Below are 26,137 nucleotides of genomic sequence, written 5' to 3'. Positions count from 1 at the left end.
CTGTATTTTGATTCCCAGCAGCACTTGATAAAGGAGCTATGTCAATTTTATTGCAGAAAATAGAATTTCATCCAGAAGGCAGTAATGGCAAACCACTTCTGCAGAAAAATTTGCCAAGGACAATCATGGTCATGGAAAGACCATGATCATCCACGTCATGCAACATGGCATATAAGTGAACAAACGATGCAGGAGGTAACATATTAGCATGGAAGAAATTCCGTTTAGCTAACAGGAGACAGAGGGAAGTAATAAATGAGACTCTTATTGGTTGGCAATATGTAACAAACGATGAACCACAGGAATCCGCTTTACAGACTCACCTTCGCAAAATGACTTGGATAATGGGGTTGACAGTACAATTTCCAATTTCATTGATAGATTCTAAGCTGTGGTCATAAGCTGGTTAGCCATGATCTTACTCTACTACAGATAGACTTGGTTTGAGGGATCAACTGGCTTACTCAATCTCCTAATGTGTACCATAAACACAAGAAATTCTGCAGATGCAGGAAATCCAAAGCAACGCACACAAAATGCTGCAGGAATTCAGCAGCTCAGGCAGTATCTGTAGTTGGTGTTTTGGGCTGAGGCCCTTCTTTGGGATTGGAAAGGAAGGGGGAAGACGCCAGCATGAAAAGGTCAGAGGGAGCAGAAGGAGGATAGCTAGAAAGTGAAAGGTGAAGCTAAGTTGGTAAGAAAGATAAGAACTGGAGAGGAAGGAATCTGATAGGAGAGGAGAGTGGACAATAGGTGAAGGGGAAGGAGGAAGGAACACAGGGTGATAGGCAACTGAGAAGAAGTAAGAGGCCAAAGTGGGGAATAGAAGAAAAGGGAAGTTGGAGGGACTTTTTTTTACTAGAAGGAGAAATCGATGTTATGCCATCATATTGGAAGCTAATTTAGTGGAATACAGGTTGTTACACAAATGCATATGTTTGAATACATCTGTGCATGTATGCTCTGGTTTTGTTCTTAGCTTGATTCCTCACATTAATCCTTTATGGAAGCTAAACTTTCCACTTCCATGGGAGCTCAAGTTGATGTAATTTAACTTCTTTCCACACACACACAACTGTACTTAAAGGTTGTTTGACGCTATGGCAAACTCAAATATGAGCCCTTTCAAAATGCTCACGCTACCTTCTGTAATTAAACTTTTAACCCCATTTACTTCAAACCAGTTAAAACAAAACCTTAGTTGAAGTGGCAATAGAAAAAATGTCATGCAAACACATTTGTTGATGTCATGCAGTGTCTTGAATTACATTTACACCTGGTGAATCATGAAGCAGCCTTTAAGCAATTATGGATAGAATTTATAATCGAGCTGGCTTGACTGCCCCAGTGACAAGGTTTCTGTATGGTGACAATGTCCAAAATTCAACTTCCCACTAGCAGAGGTTAGAAGAGTTTGCAGATGGCAATGACAGCCATGGTGATCCTTTTGAGAAGAGACTGCAGAAAAAACTGTCAACAAGGTGAGCAGTTGACTTTGTGCTTACAGCCTGTACATTGCCACATTGAGGGCACAACAGAACTCATCAAGTCAAGTGAAGTTTATTGTCATTTTACTACATACATGTATACCGTCAAAGAAACAATGTTTTTCCGAACCAAGGTAAAAAAAAAACAGCAGTACAAATAACACACAACAACTTAGAAAAATAAGGATTAGATCTATAGCTGAATGATGCATAAATAAAGCCCATAAACTAAATATTGTAAGGTACCGAACAGATTATAGAGTGTCACTTTGAATGCTCCGTGCATATCACTGTCAAATTGTTAATAGCACTAAATTTTCAGCTTGGTGCTTTGACGTTCATCTAAACCAGGAAGGCCATTGTACAATGAAAATTGTGCAATGAGTACTTTGATATTTCAGGAAGGTGGAAAAGATCTGTAAAATGGTTGACTTTGTTTTTTACAAAATTTACAACACATGATTGCTGTATTTTACAGTGTAGAGGAGCCCATTCACTGGATCATTTCTATCCAGTTTATCTGAAGGAGCCATCAAATTGGTCCTGTTCCAATGCATATATCTCACAGGAATTATTTCCAGGGAATCTCGTTCTGGGTTATTTACAGTATTATAAGATGCAAACTCTCCTGCAGGTGATCCTGGTAAATAGAGATTGGGGCTCTCCATCTGAACACTGGGGTGTTATTTAACAGCTAAGATGCTCCACCTATTTCATCATATGCTTGTGGGATCCCTTCAGCTTATATGCCTGTTAATTCCCCATTGCCTCGTGCAACGGTAGTTACAGCTTCAACAGGATATCGACGGTTAAGACCCATTTTTTTGAATATTTCTGTTAGGTTGACAAGAACTCCAGGGACTTTCTACTGGAAAGTTTCACATCCATTTCCATGATAGTTGAATGTGGCTTTCATATTCCTTGGCATTGAAATGCCACTCTTAAACTTCTGAGTTAAGTATGGATTATAATCTCATGCTAGATCTGTAGTACAAAATCTAGGCTGAGGTTATGATGCATACCACACTTACCCTTCTGCAGAAGAAATATTACACTTTTGCTGCTATTTAGACATCTTCTTCGCTGGGCGTGATTTGTTCATTGTTTTGCTGAGAGGGTTTGTGGGGTTGATGTTCTTGCTGCCGTTCACCGCGATTTGTAGTTTTTTTAGTGTGGGGGGGGTAGGGGTGGTTGATGTTCTTGTTGCTGTTTGTCTCAATTTGTTAGGTTTTTCTGTGTGTTGGAGGGTTTGATGTTTGTCTTTGAATGACTTTCATGGTTTGCTTTGGTTCATGGCTATCTGGAGAAGACAAATCTCAGAGTTGTAACTGCATACATACTTTGATAATAAATGAACCTTGGAACCTTTTCTTTCTTCATTGTACAGAGACCAAAGAGCTCTACATTCCTATGTCAATGTTTTTGAAGAAGAGTATGAGTTTTTCTATCCCATGCCTTGATCAACATTTATCCCTCAATAAACAGCATTAATACAGATTATCTGACCCCTTATCCTTATCCTATTGCTGTTTGGGGACATATGCCACACTCAAACTGTGTTTCCAGTAAGATTTTAGTTGTTACTTCTGCTAGTACTTTGTGGTTGTAAATACTGCAAACACATATGACTGAGAAAGTCACAAAATAAATGTTGCTCTTTTATAAAAAATAATCCGAAGCAATTAAAGAAGCAGTTAATCCTGGATACATCAATGAAGAGCCCCCATGTGGTTTGGATGCATTTGTTTTTCTTCCAATAATTTAGTGAGGAGTATGCTTATAATGATTTGCAAATTCCACATCTGTCAAATATAGGAACTTCTGAAATCCAGGAAACCAGTTTGATTTCAGTCTGCTGGAAATATGTTCCACATCATTGACTGTATTCTATACTAACATCTTCATCAGGTAACACATTTGTTGAAGTTGCTGATACGTAATTAGAACATAAATTCATAGTAATAGAAACTGGAGCAGGATGAATTGCAGTGAATTAAAATTTAATGGGATTCTCCGGACCAATATCTAAAGTATTCTGACCATCTTCATCATTTGGCTTGAGGAAACCAGTAAACTTCCTTGTAGAACTAACTTGGTATTTACTGGTATAAAGGCGGTTATAGTCACACAAGGTACATCTACCACTCACCTTTGACAACTTCTTGTCAGCCACACTTTCACCACTCACAAGATTAGCATTAAATGGTTAAATCAAAACTTTAGTTCACCCATCCTATTTCCAACTTTGAAGCAATACAATTTCGTCATAGAATTTGGCACTGTTGAACATTTATTCCCTCCATTCTTTAAAGATCTTAGTCATTTCGCTATGATTTTTTACACTTTGATCTACCACTACTTTATCAGCCTTTTCCTGTGCCTTTGCTACCATTTTGGACATCTTTCTCAGTGGATGAGAAGAAACCATGAAGACACTGCACTGTGAGCTGTGCCCCACCAAGAAATCAGATGAATTCCCGAAGATCAGTGTTCTTCATAGCATGCTGTGCAGCTGACAATCGCCTTACTGCAGACTATGCTGTAGGCTTCAGAAAACCAACTAGCAGCACACTCAATTCCCCATGAGGAATATACTGATATCATTTGTAGAAGAGTTCAGCGAGGCAACTGGTTGATTTCCACTTGACAATCAAGCAATGTAACAAGACATTGGCGTGAATGTTCAACTTCAGTGAGAATGGAAAGCTGGGGTAGGATAGAAAGCCACTTATCCGTGTTTGAAGGTGACAAAGACATAAAGCACTGGCTCAATTTGGACCGGTAGGTTCAATCACAAGGAAATATCACTAGAATAAATGAATGGGTAAAAATAAAACCCTATCAATGGATTTCAATGTAGGCAATTTCAGGAACTTTTACACTGAATCAAAATGCATCCGAATAGTGAAATAGCAGAGATCTAGAACAAAACAAAAGTTTTCAAGTCTGAACATAGGCCCTGTGAATTGGAGGAGTTTAAATGTTGAAGGGTCGGATGTATAATGGGACTGAGTTGATGGAAGTTCTAATATTACTTCATCCAAATTTCAGGCTATTTGAGAAGTAATTCGCGATTTCCTGTTTCCAGTCTTGCTGATCAATATCCCATGTTACTTATTATAGATAAATTGTATCGTACATTTCCACCTGCACTGGAATGCATGATTGAAGTTCATCATCATTGAAAGTTATGCTGCATTTTTAACATCTAGGGTTCAGACTAAATCAGGGCATGTGGATTGAGTTGAACTAGCAATGTTCACCAGAATTGAAAATAATCCACAAGAAATTTTGCAAATTCAAAAGAATTTGAATCAGATTTTTACAAGTCGCTGAGGTAGATGTGAAGAAAGGAGTTTGCAAATTCAGAGTTGCAAAACACTACTGCAGCAAGTTTTTCATCATCCATCTTCTAAAGATTCCAGACAAAATATAAGAAGGCTGGTGCCACACCATTTCCTGTATAGATGCTTTGATTAGGAAGGACCTCTAAAGCTGTAAATATCTCCTTAAATTGACAATGTGTTCACACCAGCCAAATTTGTGGTTGTATTCATGGCAAAGCTAACAATGGTCATTATTATTATTACTACATGAAAACAACTACAGTTTTAAGATATCTGCGTGTCTATTTTATTTGGGTATCCCAAGTTCTCATGACTCATTTATAGCTCTTTCATAGAAAATACTTCAGTACAAGAAAGGTTCTTGAACTGGCCTGGATTTAAACTAGTTATAAATTAGTTACTCTGAATATTAACTAGAAAATCTTGTGCTGAGGATGCAGCTTTTAGTTGCCTATTAAGCCACAATCAAACTAGCTAATCACTACCATTAAATTGATCCATATTCACTGTAATTCTCTCAGGTGAATATCCAAAACACATTTTTAGTAAGCTTATTTGGGATTGTTCAGCCAGTATCTTGATCAAATGAGTTATGTTCTAATACTTATTTTGAACATTTGAATAGAATTTAAAATGTTACCATTTATTTAATCCATGCTATGCAATCTGTGAACATACTTTACCGGAAAACTGGTTGCTCATCCAATTCAATTAGTTCTGGTGGGCACCAGAGTATTCTTGTAGCTATTGTACAAGGTACAAAGGCATGACACAAGCAGTGGCCTTAAAGATCACAAAAAAATGAGTATGTTTCCCAAGGTTAATGTCAAATACCATCACTTTGCCAATGACCACAAATTCTGGGCAATAATGGATGTACCTGCAAGTTCCATTACAACACAAACCACACCTTGTCATTGATTCTGGTTGACAGTGGCTCTTAGACAGAAAAAAATAAAGACTTCCAGTACAGCACAATCATAATTCTAATATTACATGAGCCACACTGTCTAATCTTCTCAGCAAAATAAATGAGATAAGCTGGTGATATTTATTTAATTTGTGTTCCTACCATCTTTCTAATTGAGAAATTACAAAACAGGGATGTATGCTTTCGGTCAGAGGAGATACGTTTCGTCCTCCTTCAGATCAAAATTGATTTACGATCTATAACCACCACTCCACAAAAGATGTCAGTCCATTCTCTCTCAGCTTATTAAAATTAGTAGGCCCAAAGATTCACCTCATTCAATCTTCAACATTATAGTTCTAACCACTGTTATGCTCTGGGTTCAATATACTAAGTGTCATCAGGATTATCCTGAGTATGAGCAGACAGGAAAGCCATCAGGATTTCTACTTCTAATACTAACAGAAACAAAAAAAAGTTGGGTTATCATGTTTAGGCCTACACAGGCAAATATCAGAATAATTTTTTAATAGTTTCTTGGGTGAGGTCCGAACAGGAGTTAGTCACCTTGAAAAATCGAGCAAAATGTCAACTTCTTCATTAAAGGATACTAGAGAATAATTTGTCAATAAAAATAAAACTAAGACCGTCTCCTTACTCTCATAAGCTTCTAGGATTAAAACTGATATTGCCTGGGCACTTTGCATGGCGGTGAAATTATTGCCAGAGCTAAGAATACTTCTGAAATGTACTATCAATGTCAGTTGTTGACAGTAGTCAATGAAGCAACTAGAATTATTTACACCACATTCTCTTTCTGGGCCAATAGCAAAACACACCTTGCAGACCAGGACCTTGACATTTCAAAGTTATATTATAAGAATAGAGCTATCTGTGAACGAGAAGGAGAGAAGGATTTAATTGCCTTTCAAGCAGTGCCCTTTGTATCAGTAGAAAACTTAAATTGAACAATTTTATGAGTTTTACATTTTTAAAAATGCATACCACATATCAAAGAACTATGCCTTTAAAACTAAACATGCATAAGTATTAGCCTTTAGTTTATACTGAAGGGAAAACAATACTGGTTGTAACACCAATATAGATGACAGAACATCCTAAAGAATCCTGGTGCAAAGCCAGCATATGACAGGCAAAAACCATTGGAAGGACTGTTATCGAGTTAAAGTTATGAAATCATAACATTTAGGCAAATTAAGCACAACACATTTTAAAAAATGGTGACTTCAATTCTTCTTTTAAAGATACCATTTTTTCTGTTGTAAAAGAAAAACACACAATGGTATGGACAACACGGCGCTATTCTATGATTATACTGCAGGTCTTGCAGTTATCACAAAACTGGCTCTACTGCCTGCTGACCTCAAGAAAAACTGCACACAAAAACCTCAAGGTCTCTGTGGCATGTTGAACCTTGACGGGCACCAGTCTCAGTGGATCCTTAGTATCTACTGCAGGAATGCCATTGCTACGCCGAGAAAAAACATTGAAGAGTTAAATAACACAAGTTCCAGAACTTTTTGGCTAATTTTTAAAATATATTACACAGTGAAAAATGAAGGCAGGAAAGTGTTTTATGAGCAAGCTAAGACAAATCTTATATACTTTTTTTAAAGTATCATTTGAAAGGCATGGGATTTTGAAAGCACTTTTTAAAGAGATTACCACCCATGGATTTAATTTTCTCAAAGCCACTGAGAATTGAAAATAATAATTATACTGTTGGACACTGATCAAAACTTACTAGAAATTCATGCAACAAGATGACAATTTCAGGTTTTGTTCATCAGATCACTCTGGAGCAAGGTGTGAAGCAGCACTCCTTGTGGAGGAGCACAGAACTGTCGACAGCAACTTATAGATTTCCTTATTTGGGCACTTCCAAAGATACTGTCCCTTCAATCCTGCTGAGATCTGATATTCTCTGTTATTTTTCAGCTTAGTGCCTCACTAAATAATCACTAAATATCATCAAAAACCAGCAACTTTGGGTCCTATGCACTTTTAGCTAAACTTTACATCTAGACAGAGTTGGTATTAATAGGAAATCTGCAGTCTCACAGTTTTTGAGACCAAGAAAGAGTGACATTAATAAGCCAAGTAGTCAATATGCACACATGGTTTTGCTATTTCAGGAAATAACAAAGCTCATAAGTAATGAAAATCTGTCACTTATATCCAATACATAAAAGTCTAATATTATTCAGCTAAGCTTACATTAACTATTATGTTAATTAGTTATTTCCTTAAATAACAAAACCTGTAAGTGACAATAATTTGTCACGTATGTATTGGGTTTTTTATCTAATCTATAAGTTGCAAAAGTCTAGTATTGTTCAGTAAAGCTTAAGTTATTAGTCAATGAGATTGATCATTTCTTTTCTGACATTAATAATACTGAGAATTTTAATGAGAGCTTAATCTTCTTGGGGGAACTCACCAATACTGGAGTTCATGTCACCATTTTCCGACTCAGTCCCGGGCTGGTTATTGCTACCGTGGAAACTGTTCATGGCTTCGAGTTTGATCTTCTTTGCCTTCATGGCCTCCGCGATGGCTGCATTGGTTGCTGCTGCCGCTGCAGCTGCAGCTGCTGCTGTAAGACCTGACAGAGAGAAGACAGGACAAGACAAAGTATGAGATGGACAAATGCCTCCACTATTAGTTGATGATGATGCAATTTAAAGGAACAAAATCTTAAGATATAAGAGCAAAATTATGGCATTTGGCCCATCGAATCTGAATTTACCCGGTCAATATCAAACCAAGATTAGCCTGTATATGACTCTAGAACCACTAGTGTGATTGCCCCCAGTTATTTCAATGGTAAAACAAGGGTAGAATTTCCATTGGGAAGCAGATCTCATGAAAATGTAAAAACAAGTTTAACCAAGGTTGGAAAACAGAGTGAGGATACTCCTCTAACCAACTTTAGAAATATCTTCCAAGCAATTAGTTGATATCTGAACATGAAACATAAAACCATAGAAAATAGGTGCAGGAGTAGGCCATTCGGCCCTTCGAGCCTGCACCGCCATTCAGTATGATCATGGCTGATCATCCAACTCAGAACCCTGTACCTGCTTTCTCTCCATACCCCCTGATCCCTTTAGCCACAAGGGCCATATCTAACTTCTTCTTGTGGCAGAGAATACCACAGATTCACCACTCTCTGTGTGAAGAAGTTTTTCCTCATCTCAGTCCTAAAAGGCTTTCCCTTTATCCTTAAACTGTCAACCCTCGTTCTGGACTTCCCCAACATTGGAAATAATCTTGCTGCATCTAGCCTGTCCAATCCCTTTAGAATTTTATATGTTTCAATAAGATCCCCCCTCAATCTTCTAAATTCCAGTGAGTATAAGCGTAGTCGATCAAGTCCTTCTTCATATGAAAGTCCTGCCATCCCAGGAATCAATCTGGTGAACCTTCTCTGTACTCCCTCTATGACAAGAATGTCTTTCCTCAGATTAGGGAAACAAAACTGCACACAATACTCTAGGTGCGGTCTCACCAAGGCCTTGTACAACTGCAGTAGAACCTCCCTGCTCCTGTACTCAAATCCTTTTGCTATGAATGCCAACATACCATTTGCCTTTTTCACTGCCTGCTGTACCTGCATGCCCACCTTCAATGACTGGTGTACAATGACACCCAGGTCTCGTTGCACCTCCCCTTTTCCTAATCGGCCACTGTTCAGATAATAATCTGTTTTCCTGTTCTTGCAACCAAAGTGGATAACCTCACATTTATCCACATTAAATTGCATCTGCCATGAATTTGCCCACTCACCTAACCTATCCAAGTCACCCTGCATCCTTTTAGCATCCTCCTCACAGCTAACACCACCGCCCAGCTTTGTGTCATCTGCAAACTTGGAGATGCTGCAATTAATTTCCTCGTCTAAATCATTAATATATATTGTAAACAACTGGGGTCCCAGCACTGAGCCTTGCGGTACCCCACTAGTCACTGCCTGCCATTCTGAAAAGGTCCCATTTACTCCCACTCTTTGTTTCCTGTCTGCCAACCAATTCTCTAACCACATCAATACCTTACCCCCAATACCGTGTGCTTTAAGTTTGCGCACTAATCTCCTGTGTAGGACCTTGTCAAAAGCCTTTCGAAAGTCTAAATATACCACATCCACTGGCTCTCCCCTATCCACTCTACTAGTTACATCTTCAAAAAATTATTTAAGATTCGTCAGACATGATTTTCCTTTCACAAATTCATGCTGACTTTGTCCGATGATTTCACCTCTTTCCAAATGTGCTGTTATCACATCTTTGATAACCGACTCTAGCATTTTCCCCACCACCGATGTCAGACTAACCGGTCTATAATTCCCCAGTTTTTCTCTCCCTCCTTTTTCAAAAAGTGGGGTTACATTAGCCACTCTCCAATCCTCAGGAACTAATCCAGAATCTACAGAGTTTTAAAAATGATCACTAATGCATCCACTATTTCTTGGGCTACTTCCTTAAGCACTCTGGGATGCAGCCCATCTGGCCCTGGAGATTTATCTGCCTTTAATCCCTTCAATTTACCTAACACCACTTCCCTACTAACATGTATTTCCCTCAGTTCCTCCATCTCACTTGACCCTCGGTCCCCTACTATTTCCGGAAGATTATTTATGTCCTCCTTAGTGAAGACAGAACCAAAGTAGTTATTCAATTGGTCTGCCATGTCCTTGTTCCCTATGATCAATTCACCTGTTTCTGACTGTAAGGGACCTACATTTGGCTTGACCAATCTTTTTTCTTTTTACATATCTATAAAAGCTTTTACAGTCAGTTTTTATGTTCCCTGCCAGCTTTCTCTCATAATCTTTTTTCTCTTTCCTAATTAAGCCCTTTGTCCTCCTCTGCTGGTCTCTGAATTTCTCCCAGTCCTCAGATGTGCTGCTTCTTTTTGCTAATTTATATGTTTCTTCTTTGGACTTGATACTATCCCTAATTTCCCTTGTCAGCCACAGCTGCACTACCTTCCCTAGTTTATTCTTTTGCCAAACTGGGATAAACAATTGTTGTAGTTCATCCATGCGATCTTTAACTGCCTGCCATTGCATATCCACTGTCAACCCTTTAAGTATAAATCAAGCTTTCAATTATAGTTTCAATTATAGCTTTCAATTCATAGAGGTACCAACTGGAGAAGAGATAGTGTTGGATCTTCTGTTAAGGAATGAGATAGGTTAGGTGATGGGGGTATGTGTTGGGGAGCACTGTGGGTCCAGTGATCACAAAGCCATTAGTTTAATATAATTCAATATAATTATGGAGAAGGATAGTTATGGACCCAGGGTTGAGATTTTTGATTGGATAAAGGACAACTTTGAGGAGATGCGAAAGGATTTAGAGGGAGTGGATTGGGACAATTTGTTTTATGGGAAGGATGTAATGGAGAAATGGCAGTCATTTAAAGGATCATTGAAATTTTGAGGGTACAGAATCTTTATGTGCCTGTTAGGTTGAAAGGAAACGTTAAAAGTTTGAGGGAGCCATGGTTTCCAAGGGATTTTGGAAACTTGGATTGGAAAAAGAAAGAGATCTACAGTAAATATAGGCAGCATGGAGTAAATGAGGTGCTCGAGGAATATAAAGAATGTAAAAAGAATCTTAAGAAAGAAATCAGAAAAGCTAAAAGAAGATATGAGGTTGCTTTGGCAAGTAAGGTGAAAATAAATCCAAAGGGTTTCTACAGTTATATTCATAGCAAAAGGATAGTGAGGGATAAAATTGGTCCATGAGAGAATCAAAGTGGACAGCTATGTGTGGAGCCAAAAGAGATGGGGGAGATTTTGAACAATTTCTTTTCTTCGGTATTCACAATATTGAATTGTGTAAGGTAAGGGAAACAAGTGGGGAAGTTATGGAAACTATGATGATTAAAGAAGAGGAAGTCCTGATGCTTTTAAAGAATATAAAAGTGGATAAGTCTCCAGGTCCTGACAAGATATTCCCTAAGACCTTCAGGGAAGTTAGTATAGAAATAGGAGGGGTTCTGACAGAAATATTTCAAATATCATTAGAAATGGGGGTGGTGCCAGAGGATTGGCGTATTGCTCATGTTGTTCCATTGTTTAAAAAGGGTTCTAAGAGTAAACCTAGCAATTATCGGCCTGTAAGTTTGATGTCAGTATTGGGTAAATTAATGGAAAGTATTCTTAGAGATGGTATATACAATTATCTGGATAGACAGGGTCTGATTAGGAACAGTCAACATGGATTTGTGCGTGGACAGTCATGTTTGACAAATCTTATTGAATTTTTTGAAGGAAAATTGATGAGGGTAAAGCAGTGGATGTTGTCTATCTGGACTTCAGTAAGGCCTTTGAGAAGGTTCCACATGGAAGGTTAGTTAGGAAGGTTCAATCATTAGGTAGTAATATTGAAGTAGTAAAATGGATTCAACAATGGCTGGATGGGAGATGCTAGAGAGTAGTGGTGGATAACTTTTTGTCAGATTGGAGGCCGATGACTAGTGATGTGTCTCAGGGGTCTGTACTGGGTCCAATGTTGTTTGTCATATACATTAATGATCTGGATGATGGGGTGGTAAATTGCATTAGTAAGTATGCAGATGATACTAAGATGGGTGGCGTTGTGGATAATGAAGTAGGTTTTCAAAGCTTGCAGAGAGATTTAGGCCTGTTAGAAGAGTGGGTTGAAAGATGGAAGATGGAGTTTAATGCCGATACCTAATGCTGATAAGTGCTATATTTTGGTAAGACTAATCCAAATAGGACATACATGGTAAATGGTAGGGCATTGAGGAATGCAGAAGAACAGAGTGATCCAGGAATAATGCTGCATAGTTCCCTGAAGGTAGAATCTTATGTGGATAAGGTGGTGAAGAAAGCTTTTGGTATGCTGGCCTTTATAAATCAGAGCATTGAGTATAGGAGTTGGGATGTAATGTTAAAATTGTACAAGGCATTGGTGAGGCCATATTTGGAGTATTGTGTACAGTTCTGATCACTGAATTATAGGAAAGATATCAGCAAAATAGAGGAGATTTACTAGAATGTTACCTGATTTTCAGCACCTAAGTTACAAAGGTTGAACAAGTTAGGTTTTTATTCTTTGGAGCGCAGATGGTTGAAGGAGGACTTGATAGAGGTATTTAAAATTATGAGGGGGATAGATAGAGTTGACATGGATAGGCTTTTTCCATTGAGAGTAGGGGACATTCAAACAAGAGGACATAAGTTGAAAGTTAAGGGGCAAAAGTTTAGGGGTAACATGAGGGGGAACTTCTTTACTCAGAGAGTGGTAACTGTGTGGAACAAGCTTCCAGTAGAAGTGGTAGAGGCAGGTTTGATTTTGTCATTTAAAAAAGAATTGGATAGGTATATGCACAGGAAGGAATGGAGGGTTATGGGCTGAGTGCAGGTAGGTGGGACTAGGTGAGTGTAAGCGTTCGGCACGGACTAGAAAAGCCGAGATGGCCTGCTTCCGTGCTGTAACTGTTATCTGGTTATAATTCTGCCCCAACTATATCTGTTCAGGAAATAGTAAGTTGCTGTATATCCAATATTATCATTGCTCTCTCGATCGAACTGTCATGGGATTATTGCTACGGTCCACAGAAACTGGGAATTAGACATTGCACAATATTCTGTTCCCTGTATCTGCCTTTTCTGTTAACATATGGAGCAGTTTATAATCAGTATGTCAGTCTTCTACAGGGTGTGTAAAGTGAAGGTGGATTAGGTGCATCTATTCCACAATTTGTTTTCCCAAGCAACCAGCTGTAGTTTTAGGACCACAGGTTAGGGCTGGGGAAATATTCAACACCAGAGATCCAATCATCCTGAGACTGTGCTGCTCCCTGTCCTATTCTCCATGGGGATCATCTAGATCGTTGCTCTATTGCTCATAACGAGTCCAGCCTGACGATTGCTGAACTATCAGGCTCTCACTTAAACCTCCATTGGCCTCATTTCTCCCTAGCTTAGCCATGCTTTTCAGCTCTATAGCCCTTCAGGTTAAGTGGAGGGAAATGGACAGCCAACATTTTTGGTCTAAAATTTTAATCTGGGCTGTTTTTTATTTTCCCCCACAGGTACTGCCTGACCTATTATTGGGTTCCTCCAGTAGCTTGATTTTTTTTTTGTTCACACCAGATTCTGCTACTTCTTGTGTCTCTACCCTTCAGAATATCTGCAGTCCTCTACTTCAGATCTATTCACCTCCAGCTAGGAGCCAGATCTTCATATCAAGCTCCAGAATTCCCACTCTATACCTCTTCAACTGTCTAACAATTTCTTGTATAAAGCAGCTCTCAAAACCTAACCCTTCAACAATTGGTTTTATTTTACCCTCTATGGTTCAGAATTAACTTATTTTGATTGATAATATTCCTGAGAATCGCATTGAGACATTCTTTTGTACATTAAGTACCTTAGTTTGCTCCACTTTTGCAGCTCACTCTGGTAGGACCATTCAAGTGTAGAGTTAACGTGAAAATACCTTGCAAGAAACATTTCATACAACATTAAAGCTAATCAGCTTAACCATATCTTTATTGTGCAGTTCTTAATTGTCAATTTCTATGGACCTTAGCAAAAATCCCATGATAGTTCTATAAATTGAGCTATCATGATTTTGAATATAAAGTGTACTACTATTTCCTGAACAGATACAGTTGGGGCAGAATTGAGTAGTGGGGAGTTAAGGGATGGGGTGAAAGGAAGATGTGGAGCAGAGGATGGAAGAGAGTAATACAAAAAGTTAATATAGTATTGCCCCTTAATATTTCTGAGGGCAGGAAAGGGCTATGAACCATCAATGAAATTGTCCTTTAATTGGTTCCTCAGTTCAATGGTAAAGGCGGCTGGCATTTCTAAAGGGAAGCAGATCCCATGAAAGAATTAAGATAAATGCCACCAAGGCTGGAAAGCAGAGGGTGGAGACTCCTCTTATCAGCTGTCATCTCTCTGAAGTTTAGAAGTATCTTCTAAGAAATGGATTAACATCTGGCATTCTGGCTGCTCTTTATTCAGAGATGTGGCAGTTTTATAAATATCTCACCTGTCAACCTTTGTGCATTTTAGAACAACATAATTCAGGGCCTGCTCTGAGCAATATGAATCCAGCTCACTTTGGATTGGGAAGGGAAGAGGAATTGAATGGGGGGAGGGATGGGGTCTGACCACCATATGGCATTAGTACGCAGCCCAGGTTTCTGAACATCTGATAGACAGATGGCGCAAAGCTGATTTTCCAGCTGAAAAGAAAAGGCCTGATCATGTAAAACTTTGTTTGCATTCTAACAGATAAATGTAGAATCCAGCAACTCACAGAGGTCATAAACAAATTAGGACTGTCACTGGCAGCGGTTTCTGGAACTGACACAAAGTATGCCATTGATTTTGTTTCTTCTCAGGAATGTCAATTTGTGTACTTCAATCAGGGAATTACATTAGCATGCTGCATTTCTGCAGCATTAAGAGTTGGATGCAAAACAATCAAAGAATTCACTGACAGCACAGCAAAATTATAGTACCGCTGTGTCCTCTCCAGATGTACAGGCCCTGTTCATAGGCAAGAACTTAGCAGAGCTGCTAGTATGAGAATCAGCTGTATCAATGGACTAAAAGAATGTTTGCAGATGGTAAATAGAAACAGGAGCTTACTTAGTCTCTCAAGTCTGCTGGGCATGTCTGCCTGCTCTGCATCTTGCGACTCTCACATTTCCTTATTTGTGTTGTTTTATTCAAGTTCTCATTCTCTGACTGCATCGAACTTGATGGTCTGTAATTCAGTCAGTGATACAGATAACCTTGTTTACAGCCTATCCCAGTGGTCATCCTGGTCTTACCCTATATCCGACCTTCTGCTTCTTCCCCCGCTGCTTAACAAGTTTCTGTCATCTCGTTCCTAGATCTAACGAAGAGTCTTCAACAGAAATGTCAACTCTGTCTCTTCCCACAGGTGTGACTAGTACATATCTTCCACAAGTTTTGATCTCTACCAATAAATCTCAATGTCTGTTTGCTCCTCTGTCCTAATTCAAGATTAAACCTGTTGCTTTGATCAGACCCTTACATGGCTGGGAGCCAAACTTTACCCCTTGATCACTTTCTGGATTGCTGGATTTCTGGATCATCTTTGTGGATTAGAGGGCTTTCTTGTAGCACCTTCTAATCATCAATCAATGACTAGTATGTCAGCACAAAATGCCAGCTCTGCCTAAGCTCACCCTGCAAGGAGCCATCTCTAGTTTACTCCAACCATTCCCTAAGGGAAGAAAGAGACTCCTTCACAGAAAATCATCCCCTGTCACTAATGCCAAAAGCACAACATGGTAATTGACTCTGATCTCAATACTGTCAGAGGAACCAAATTTTGGAAGTGGATTATAATGCTCTGCCATTCCTATATTGTGTACTTGCAACCAAGGACAGCTTTCCTCAAGATACTGCCATCTAGAGCAAGCTTAAGTATTGTGAACAGCACAATGGGGCAGGAAACATTACCTGATCTTGAGAAGTCTCTGTCACATGTGGAAAGTCTCTTAAATAGTTTGAGGAGACAGTGGAGAAAAAAGTGGCAATTATTTAAATTATCAACAAATTCTTTAATAATTGAGTGGAATAGCTGGTTAAGTGTACTTTGAAAATATTAGTTTCTTCCTTATCTGCTAAGCTCCTCACCATATCTGGCCAAACAAGTTGTTAAATTTTAGTTGTCTATATGATGGAGGCAATTGGTAGGCTTACACCTGAGACCCAAGCTGTGGGTTAACTAGATCAGAAGCAAATTAAGAGTATTAGGAAAACTGGACAACATTGCTTAACATGTATGTTATATTACCCAAAATTAACTCTTCAATTTTTCCAACTGTTGGCAATGCTGTCTTTATAACATGGACACAGTGACCCACTACATCACTGGTAATGTTAGTGACACAGTGGTTATATAGCAACAGAACCATAGAGGGAAGAGTCTGCTGGCAGAGAGGCTGAAGTAATTATTAAGTTTACTTCTCTTTGGACTTCTCATGAACAAGGACTGGCAATGTTCCCAACAGATGATCAGCCATGCCCCTCCTATCAAGCTATCTAACCAAATGTCTGCCTTTATTTCTCCAGTCCTGCGGAAGGGTCTCGGTCTGAAATGTCAACTGTACTATTTTCCATAGATGCTGTCTGGCCTGCTGAGTTCCTTCAGCATTTTGTGAGTGTTGCTTGGATTTCCAGCATCTGCAGGTTTTCTCTTATTTATAATTAGATGTCTGTGAAGGTCCTGAATGTTTCTTGCCTACTTAAGTTTGATTGCTGTTTGTTCAGAGTGGATGGAAATGTCAAGGAAGCTTTGAATTTGTTATTTTGATTTCCTCTTTGCTCTATGTCCCTTTAGCAGAGAGTCATAGAAATGCTCAGCACAGAAGTGGTCACTTTCAGCCATTGTATCCATGCCAACCATGACTCCTCTCTATGTTAATTTCATTTGTCTACCTTAGAACCAGATCACTCTCACGTTTTCTATCTATGTACCTGTCCAAATGCCTTTTAAATATTGTAATTGTATCTGTCTCCATTACCTCCTTTGGCAACTCTTTTCAGACTTCCTGTGAAAAACTTACCTCTAATTTCCCTCAATTACTCCCCTCTACCCTTAAAACTATGCCCTCTAATTCTGGACTGTCCTACTCTGGGAAAGAGATTTGGATTATTTAACTAATCTATGTCTGCCTGTCCCCTCTCCTCCAAAGGCTAAAAGGTCACCCCCTTTGCCTCATACTTTCCAATGAGAATAAGCCCAGGCTATCCAATCTCTCAATGTGACTAGAGCTGTCTATACCAGGCAACATACTGGTGAGTATCTTCTGCAGTTTCTCTATTGCTTCCACACCCTTTCTGCTGTGTGGTAACCAGAACTATATATAAGTGTGGTTTATGAAATATGTTGTGCAACTTCAATACTTGAATCTGGACTCTAACTTACTTACCTCAATTTACTTCTGTATATCAGTTTCTGTACTATATTGACTGTCCTGTTGTACATACCATTTATTACAAATTACTATAAATTGCACGTTCAGACGGAGATGTAATGTAAAGATTTTTACTCATGGATGTGAAGGATGTAAGAAATAAAATCAATTCAATACTATGACTTTACATTCCCCTCCCTGCGTAGTTTAATATTAATTTATACAAGGGATTTTTATTTTACCCACTTCTCCACTCGAGGAAAAATTCCAAATATGCCTCAAGACTTTACTTTTTGGCAAAATAATTTTGAACTCCCGTGATCCTTCCAATAATCAGAGACCAACTCTCTCAAAGTGTGACAGTAATGGTGAAGAATGCTTAGGTATCCATATCTTTCTGGATTGCCACACTGATGGTCCAAATGCTGAGGATCAAAATCAGATGGCTCTCTGCCAACTATCTTCACACCTTCACACTTCATCCACTGACTGTCTAATCTGCTCATTCCACATCATTAATTTTGTCTGAGTGTAATTTACGTCAGAAGTATTCCATTGTTAAAAGGGAACCCGTTTCAGGAGATTAAAAGTTAAATTGAGTAGGCAGTAACAACTCATCATTGGAAAATAAAGGACTATTTTCCCTTCCCTTTGGAATCTCATTGGAAACCAGCAGTCAGATCATCCTGCAGATTCCAATAGTTTGGTTTTACAGCTGACATTCACCTCAGATTCTTAAACATTTTTCCTCTAACACTCTCAATACACCCTGATACCTCGCAACACTCCTAAGAATTGCTACATCCTGCCCCAACTCAAACATACTCCTACTCATACAGAGTATATAACATCCTCATAAACACGCATTCTTACATGTTTGTCTGCATTTTAATAATATAGTAAATGTACACTCACACACGCATGCGCACACATGAAAATATGGATCATAGCGCAGCTTGGCATGAAGAACTATCAAAACCAAGCATTAAATTTCAGCCTGTGTACTGGATAGCAAACATTTCAGGATACATCCACCCTAGAAGGGAGGAGATCAAAAAAAATTGTGCAAAATATCTGTTTTCCTTTTGACAAATTAAATACGCCCTGCTAGAAAAATATGTTTAATTTTAATCATTATGCCACTATTTCTCAATTGCTTCAGGGAACTAATGTGTTTTTTTTCAGAACTAACCTAGGCCTTTCATTTCATATCCAAATTCAGGTTATGTTGGAAACAATTTCCCACTGCAGTCTTACTCAACATATTAATGGAGCACCATCTCAGTGAGAGGTCAAAGGCTTTGTTTCAGTAAGTATTATCTTACAAGATCATTTTTATACTAAAACGGAGAAGGAAAACAGGCAAGAAACTGATTATAAACGAGCTCCCATTGCCTGGGGATATGAGCCAGTTAATGTAGTTTTATTGAGGGTTCCTTTCAACTGTGGATAGACAAGAAAAAAGATATCTTGTATTATACCCACGTTCAATCCTTAAAACCGACATTGTGTTTCATCTCAAACTTCAGCCAAGGAAGAAACAAGAGACTGATTGTGTTCAGCTTATTTATTTCATACAAAAACCAATGTGGACTTCTCTAAGTATTAGGAAACCACAATAGATAGGGGGATGACATTTGATTAGGGAGAAAACAGGTGTAAATGTGCTCTCTTCATTGCAGAAGAGAAAGCTATTTCCATTCTAAGTAGCAGTTATTTCTTCAGAAAAGTAGTTGAGGGTGTGCAGATGCTATGTTGATCTGTCATAATTGTTTCTGCCTTTGTAAAGAAGTCAGTGTTGGAAATCACATAGTTTTATTCTTTATGGCCCTGGGTCTCCTGTGTCCATTTCTACTGAGGAAATAGTATCATTATTGTAAATTTCAAACTCAACCACAATGCTTTAAAAATCTGGCTTATTTACAAATGAGCATAAGTACAGTTACAGTTTCCTTCATAGGAACTAGCTCATGGGCATAGTCCACATGGTGTGGCCCCAGCAATAGGGAAGTGAGTCAGGCTAAACAGAACTGACCTTTATTATCCACTGCCAGTTGGCTAGCATTCATTCAGATAGAACAGGTGTACGTTGCTGCAAGGCAGCAAACCATCTATCCCTGGTGGCCTTGGCAATGTATCTGCTTGATGCAAACCATTGGCAATTACACAATGTGCCCAACATTGCTGGCTATAGTTTCACTACAGCCCCACCCTATGTCTCTTCATCTTCTCTGCCAACACAGACACATGCACACTGAGATCCAAACCTTCAACAAATAATGTACCCACAGACATGCAAGTTCATAACTTATTGTCAAATTTAAAAGGATCCACAACAAATATTGGTAGTGTTTTTTTTTTTAGCCCAATACATCGACTGTTTATTCTTTTCCATAGATGCTGTCTATGGGTTCCTCTAGCATTTAGTGTGTATTGCTCATAGCTTTTTCTCTCTGTGATTTATTTTTCAGTAAATGGTTGTCACTGGTAAGTCACTGGTAAGATTGACTTGTTGAGCCATTGTCTGTGGGATACCAAGAGTCACAGGTTCATGGAGTTACACAGCAAGGAAACAAGCCCTTTGAGCTGGCAAAGATGCTAGTCCTATTTGATTGTGTTCAGCCCATATTCCGCTAAACCATTCCTATCCATTCCTGTAAAAAGTCATATTGCAGTCAGCATGAAATTATGTTAAGGTCAAACCAGGTAAGGAGAGCAAGTTCCCTGCCCGGAAGATCATTGGTAAATCAGATGATTTTGTTTAACAACAAGCTATTAGAGAGGCAAATTTTATTTTGAATGTTCTGCTCTCCACTCTCTCTGGACTATTCTTAACTTCACTATCAAACCCGCAGATAAAGGGGTTGTTGTAGTCGTCTGGCAGACTGACCTCTACCTTGCTGTGGCCAAGCGACAACTGTCAGACGCCTCCTCTTAATTACTTCTTAAACAGGGCCCCACTAAGAAGCAACAAGGCCAATGACACCCACATCATCATTGGCCTTATTAATTCTGGGGATCTCGCATCCACCGCCACCAACTTCATCATTCCCTTACCCTGAACCTCCCATTTCTATCTCCTACCCAAGATCCACAAACCTGCCTGTCCAGGTAGACCCATTTATCTGCTTGTTCCTGTCCCCCTAAACTAATATCAGCATTCCTTCACACAGTTTTATACACCCCCCCCCCCACCCTCTGGCTCAGTACCTTCCTACCTATATCCATGACACTTCATATGCTTTGGATCTTCTCAATGACTTCAAGTTCCCTGGCCCAGATCATCTCATTATCATTAGTGACTTTCATTTCCTTTACAGCTCCATCCTCCATCAGGAAGGCCTTAAAGCTCTCCATTTCTTTTCTATATGGCAGACTCACCCTGCTCCCCTCCACAACCACTCTCCTTCATCTGGCAGAACTGGTCCTCACTCTCAATAATTCCTTCTCCAGTTCCTCCAAATCAAACCACGGGCACTCGCATAGGTCTCAGCTATGCCTGTCTTTTTTTAACCTATGTGGAACAGATTATGTTCCAAGCCTACACCTGTATCACACCCCAACTTCTCCTCCGCTACATCAATGACTGTATTGGGGCTGTTTCCTACACCCAAGCTGAGTTCATTGACTTCATCAAGTTTGCCTCCAGCTTCGACTCTGCCCTCAAATTTACCTGGTCTATTTCCAACACTTCCCTCCTTTTTCTCAATCTCTGTCTCTATAACTGGAGACAGTTCTTTCTACAGATATCTTTTATAAACCCACTGATTTTCACAGCTATCTGAACTATACCTCTTCCTACCTTGTCACTTGTAAAAATGCCATCCCCTTCTCTCAGTTCTTCTGTCTGAGCCACATCTGTTCTCAGGATGAGGTTTTTCATTCCAAAAATAATGAGATGTCTTCCTTCTTCAAAGAAAGGGGCTTTTCTTCTTCCACCATCAACACTGGCCTCACCTGCATGTCTTTCATTTCCCGCACATCCTCCATCCTTCACTCCATCCTACCGCCACACCACCAAGCAAAGGGTTCCACTTGTCCTCACCTACCACCCCAGTAGCCTCCATGTCTAGAGCATAGTTCTCCATAATGTCCACTACCTCCAACAACATCCCACCACCAAGCGCATTTCTCCTCCCTCACCTTCCACTAGAATTCGCTCCCTATGCTGCTCCCTTGTCCATTCTTCCCTCCCCACTGATCTCCCTCCTGGTACTTATCCTTGCAAAACAAGTGCCATACCGGCCCTTACATCTCCTTCCAGATGAGGCCACACTTCCCCTGTGACTCTGTTGGGGTCATCTAATGTATCCGGACTCCCAGCGTGGCCTCCCGCATTTTGGTGAGACCCAACCTCGATTAGGAGACCACTTCACTGAGTACCTGCCAGAAAAAGTGGTATCTCCTAGTTGCCACCCACTTCAATTCTACTTCCCATTCCCATTCTGACATGTCAGTCCAATGGCTTTCTTTAACAGCCTCAATAAGGCCACACCCAAGATGGAGGAGCAGCTCATTAAAATCAACTTGATGGCATGGACATAGATTTCGAGCTTTCAGTAACTGTCCCCCCCCCCCACCTTCTCCATTCGCATTTTCCTCTCTCACCTTATCTCCTTGCCTGTCCAACACCTCCCTCAAGTGCTCCTTCTCTTTTCTTCCAAGGTTTCTACCCTCTTCTATCAGATTCCAGCCTTTTATCTCTTTTACCTATCAATATTTCATCTCTTTTCATTCCCTCACCCAACACCTCCCGGTTTCACCTATCACCTACCACCTCCCGGTTTCACCCATCACCCACCACCTCCCAGTTTCACCCAACACCCACTACCTCCCAGTTTCCCCCACCCACCACCTCCCGGTTTCACCTATCACCTACCACCTCCCGGTTTCACCCATCACCCACCACCTCCCGGTTTCACCCATCACCCACCACCTCCCAGTTTCACCCAACACCCACTACCTCCCAGTTTCCCCCACCCACTACCTCCCGGTTTCCCCCACCCACCACCTCCCAGTTTCACCCATCACCCACCACCTCCCGGTTTCACCCATCACCCACCACCTCCAGGTTTCCCCCACCTACCACCTTCCGGTTTCCTCCACCACTACCTCCTGGTTTCACCTATCACCCACCACCTCCCGGTTTCACCTATCACCCACCACCTCCCGGTTTCACCCAACACCCACCACCTCCCGGTTTCACCCACCTACCACCTCCCGGTTTCACCTATCACCCACCACCTCCCGGTTTCACCTATCACCCACCACCTCCCGGTTTCACCTATCACCCACCACCTCCCGGTTTCACCTATCACCCACCACCTCCCGGTTTCCTCCACCACTACCTCCCGGTTTCACCTATCACCCACCACCTCCCGGTTTCCCCCACCCACCACCTCCCGGTTTCACCTATCATCCACCACCTCCCAGTTTCCCCCACCCACCACCTCCCAGTTTCACCTATCACCCACCACCTCCCAGTTTCACCTATCACCCACCACCTCCCAGTTTCCCCCACCCACCACCTCCTGATTTCACCTATCACCCACCACCTCCCAGTTTCGCCTATCACCCACCACCTCCCAGTTTCACCCATCACCCACCACGTCCTGGTTTCCCCCACCTACCACCTCCTGGTTTCACCCATCACCTACCACCTCCTGGTTTCCCCCACCTACCACCTCCCGGTTTCACCCATCACCTACCACCTCCTGGTTTCCCCCACCTACCACCTCCCGGTTTCCCCCACCCATCACCTCCCGGTTTCCTCCACCTACCACCTCCTGGTTTCCCCCACCCATCACCTCCCGGTTTCCTCCACCTACCACCTCCTGGTTTCCCCCACCCATCACCTCCCGGTTTCACCCATCACCTACCACCTCCCGGTTTCCTCCACCTACCACCTCCCGGTTTCCCCCACCTACCACCTCCTGGTTTCCCCCACCTACCACCTCCCGGTTTCCTCCACCTACCACCTCCTGGTTTCCCCCACCCATCACCTCCCGGTTTCACCCATCACCTACCACCTCCTGGTTTCCTCCACCTACCACCTCCTGGTTTCCCCCACCTACCACCTCCCGGTTTCCTCCACCTACCACCTCCTGGTTTCCCCCACCTACCACCTCCCGGTTTCCCCCACCTACCACCTCCCGGTTTCCTCCACCACTACCTCCCGGTTTCACCTATCACCCACCACCTCCCGGTTTCACCTATCACCCACCACTTTTGACTTCTTCCTATAGCCATATAACCATATAACAACTACAGCACAGAAACAGGACATCTCAGCCCTTCCAGTCCATGCTGAACACCTACTCTCACCTAATCCCACTGACCTGCACTCAGCCCATAACCCTCTGTTCCTTTCCTGTCCATATACCTATCCAATTTTACTTTAAATGACAATACCGAACCTGCCTCTACCACTTCTACTGGAAGCTTGTTCCACACAGCTACCACTCTCTGAGTAAAGAAGTTCCCCCTCATGTTACTCTTAAACTTTTGCCCCCCTAACTCTCAACTCATGTCCTCTTGTTTGAATCTCCCCAACTCTCAATGGAAAAAGCCTATCCATGTCAACTTTATCTATCCCTCTCATAATTTTAAATTATCAAGTCCCCCCTCAACCTTCTACGCTCCAAAGAATAAAGACCCAACTTGTTCAACCTTTCCCTGTAACTTAGGTGCTGAAATCCAGGTAACGTACTACTAAATCTTCTCTGTACTCTCTATTTTGTTGACATCTTTCCTATAATTCTGTGACCAGAACTGTAAACAATACTCCAAATTTGGCCTTACCAATGCCTTGTACAATTTTAACATTACATCCCAACTCCTATACTCAATGCTCTGATTTATAAAGGCCAGCATACCAAAAGCTTTCTTCACCACCCTATCCACATGAGATTTCACCTTCATGGGAACTACGCATCATTATTCCTAGATCACTCTGTCCTACTGCATTCTTCAATGCCCTACCATTTACCATGTATATCCTATTTGGATTATTCCTACCAAAATGTAGCACCTCACACTTTTCAGACTTATCACACTTATTCCTCTCCTTGCCCACCTTCTTGTTCTAACCGCATCGTTTTTTTCCCCAGTCCTGGTGAAGGATTTCAGCCCAAAACATGGACTGTTTACTCTTTTCCCTAGTTGCTGCCTGGCCTGCTGAGTTCCTCCAGCATTTTGTGTGCGTAGCTTGGATTTCCAGCATCTGCAGATTTTCTTGTCTATTTTAAACTCTATGCTTTTTAATCTAACTGAATTTAAATTGCACGGCAATCCTGATGGGATTTCAATTTTCCAGGATTGTTAATGCAGTCCACTGGATGACAAATCTGGAACCATATCAAATATGTCTTATTCAGTTCTCCACTTCACTGCTGATCTTCCCAATACCAGCAAGGTCGGGCCAGGCATTGCCGAAAGTTAAACCAGGCTCGCAACTGCACATGGGACAAGGGATTTGAATCTGTCTGTGAAGTGTTCGCCTCTTCATGAGGGGGGACACTTAACATGCCTTTGTGCAAAGTATTAAAAAAGTAGCTGCAAGTGTATCAAAGATGCATACATACTCCTCCAAGATTGGGCATTGGGATGGGGGAATTCTTTATTATTATAAAAGTACTTTATTCCCCCACCTGCTCACCGTACAAATGTCTAGAATAGTGGCAAATGCATATTAGCAATTTAAAACAACATCACGTATTGTCAACCAGCCTGTTATTATTAATAAAGTAACCACAAATGACTGTGGTTTGCAAGGAAAACAGCTGCTGAAATCTCTGAATGAATTGCAAATCACTTAGTTTGCATTTTCTCTGATCTGATCATTGCACAATAGGAGCACGGCAGATTAGCTGGCATTTTGATTTGGCAAAAGACATGGTGCAATAATGTGTTTAATAACACTAATGTATATTATGTGCGGCTGGTCTCTGTGATTTACAACAGGAACTGTAGCAGCATGCAAAGTGAATCTGCAGAATCCATGTCTTTGCAAGCTGTACAACTGAAAATTTTAGATGAATGAAGTCAATAGAGGGACACACGCAAAATGCTGTAGGAACTCAGCAGGTCAGGCAGCATCTACGAATAAACAATCAATGTTCCAGGCCAAGACCCTTCTTCAGGACTGAGAAGGGAGGAGGAAGATGCCAGACTTGGGAAGTGTCCTCTCTAAATGTTTTCTCAGAAGAGGGCAGAACTTTGTAGCAGGAGATATGAGAAGGTAATAAGAAAGATATCAAAAATCTAAATTAGTGCAGTAAATCACATGGGCACTAATGAATCAAATGTAAAATTCAGGAGTATCTTCATGATCCAGAGAACAAGTAGTGCGGAACTTGTCACAGACAGTAGCTGAGGTAATGCCAGCAGTTTAGAGATTCTCACTCAAATACTTCCTGGTCATTCTG

General features: G+C 40.8%; 1 protein-coding gene across 2 annotated transcripts in view; it reads right to left on the bottom strand.

Annotated features, from left to right (window-relative positions):
- dachc (dachshund c) overlaps positions 1-26,137 on the bottom strand; it is a 540,735-nt gene that overhangs the window by 257,481 nt on the left and 257,117 nt on the right. For both annotated transcript variants that reach the window (XM_059970454.1, XM_059970456.1), the window contains exon 3: positions 8,206-8,370. In XM_059970454.1, coding sequence (XP_059826437.1) covers positions 8,206-8,370 — 165 coding nt within the window. The remainder of the gene's footprint in view (positions 1-8,205; positions 8,371-26,137) is intronic.

The sequence above is a fragment of the Hypanus sabinus genome, chromosome 5, assembly GCF_030144855.1.
Source record: "Hypanus sabinus isolate sHypSab1 chromosome 5, sHypSab1.hap1, whole genome shotgun sequence".
In the NCBI taxonomy this organism is placed as follows: Eukaryota; Metazoa; Chordata; class Chondrichthyes; order Myliobatiformes; family Dasyatidae; genus Hypanus; species Hypanus sabinus.
This window is presented reverse-complemented; position numbering and strand designations above follow the sequence as displayed.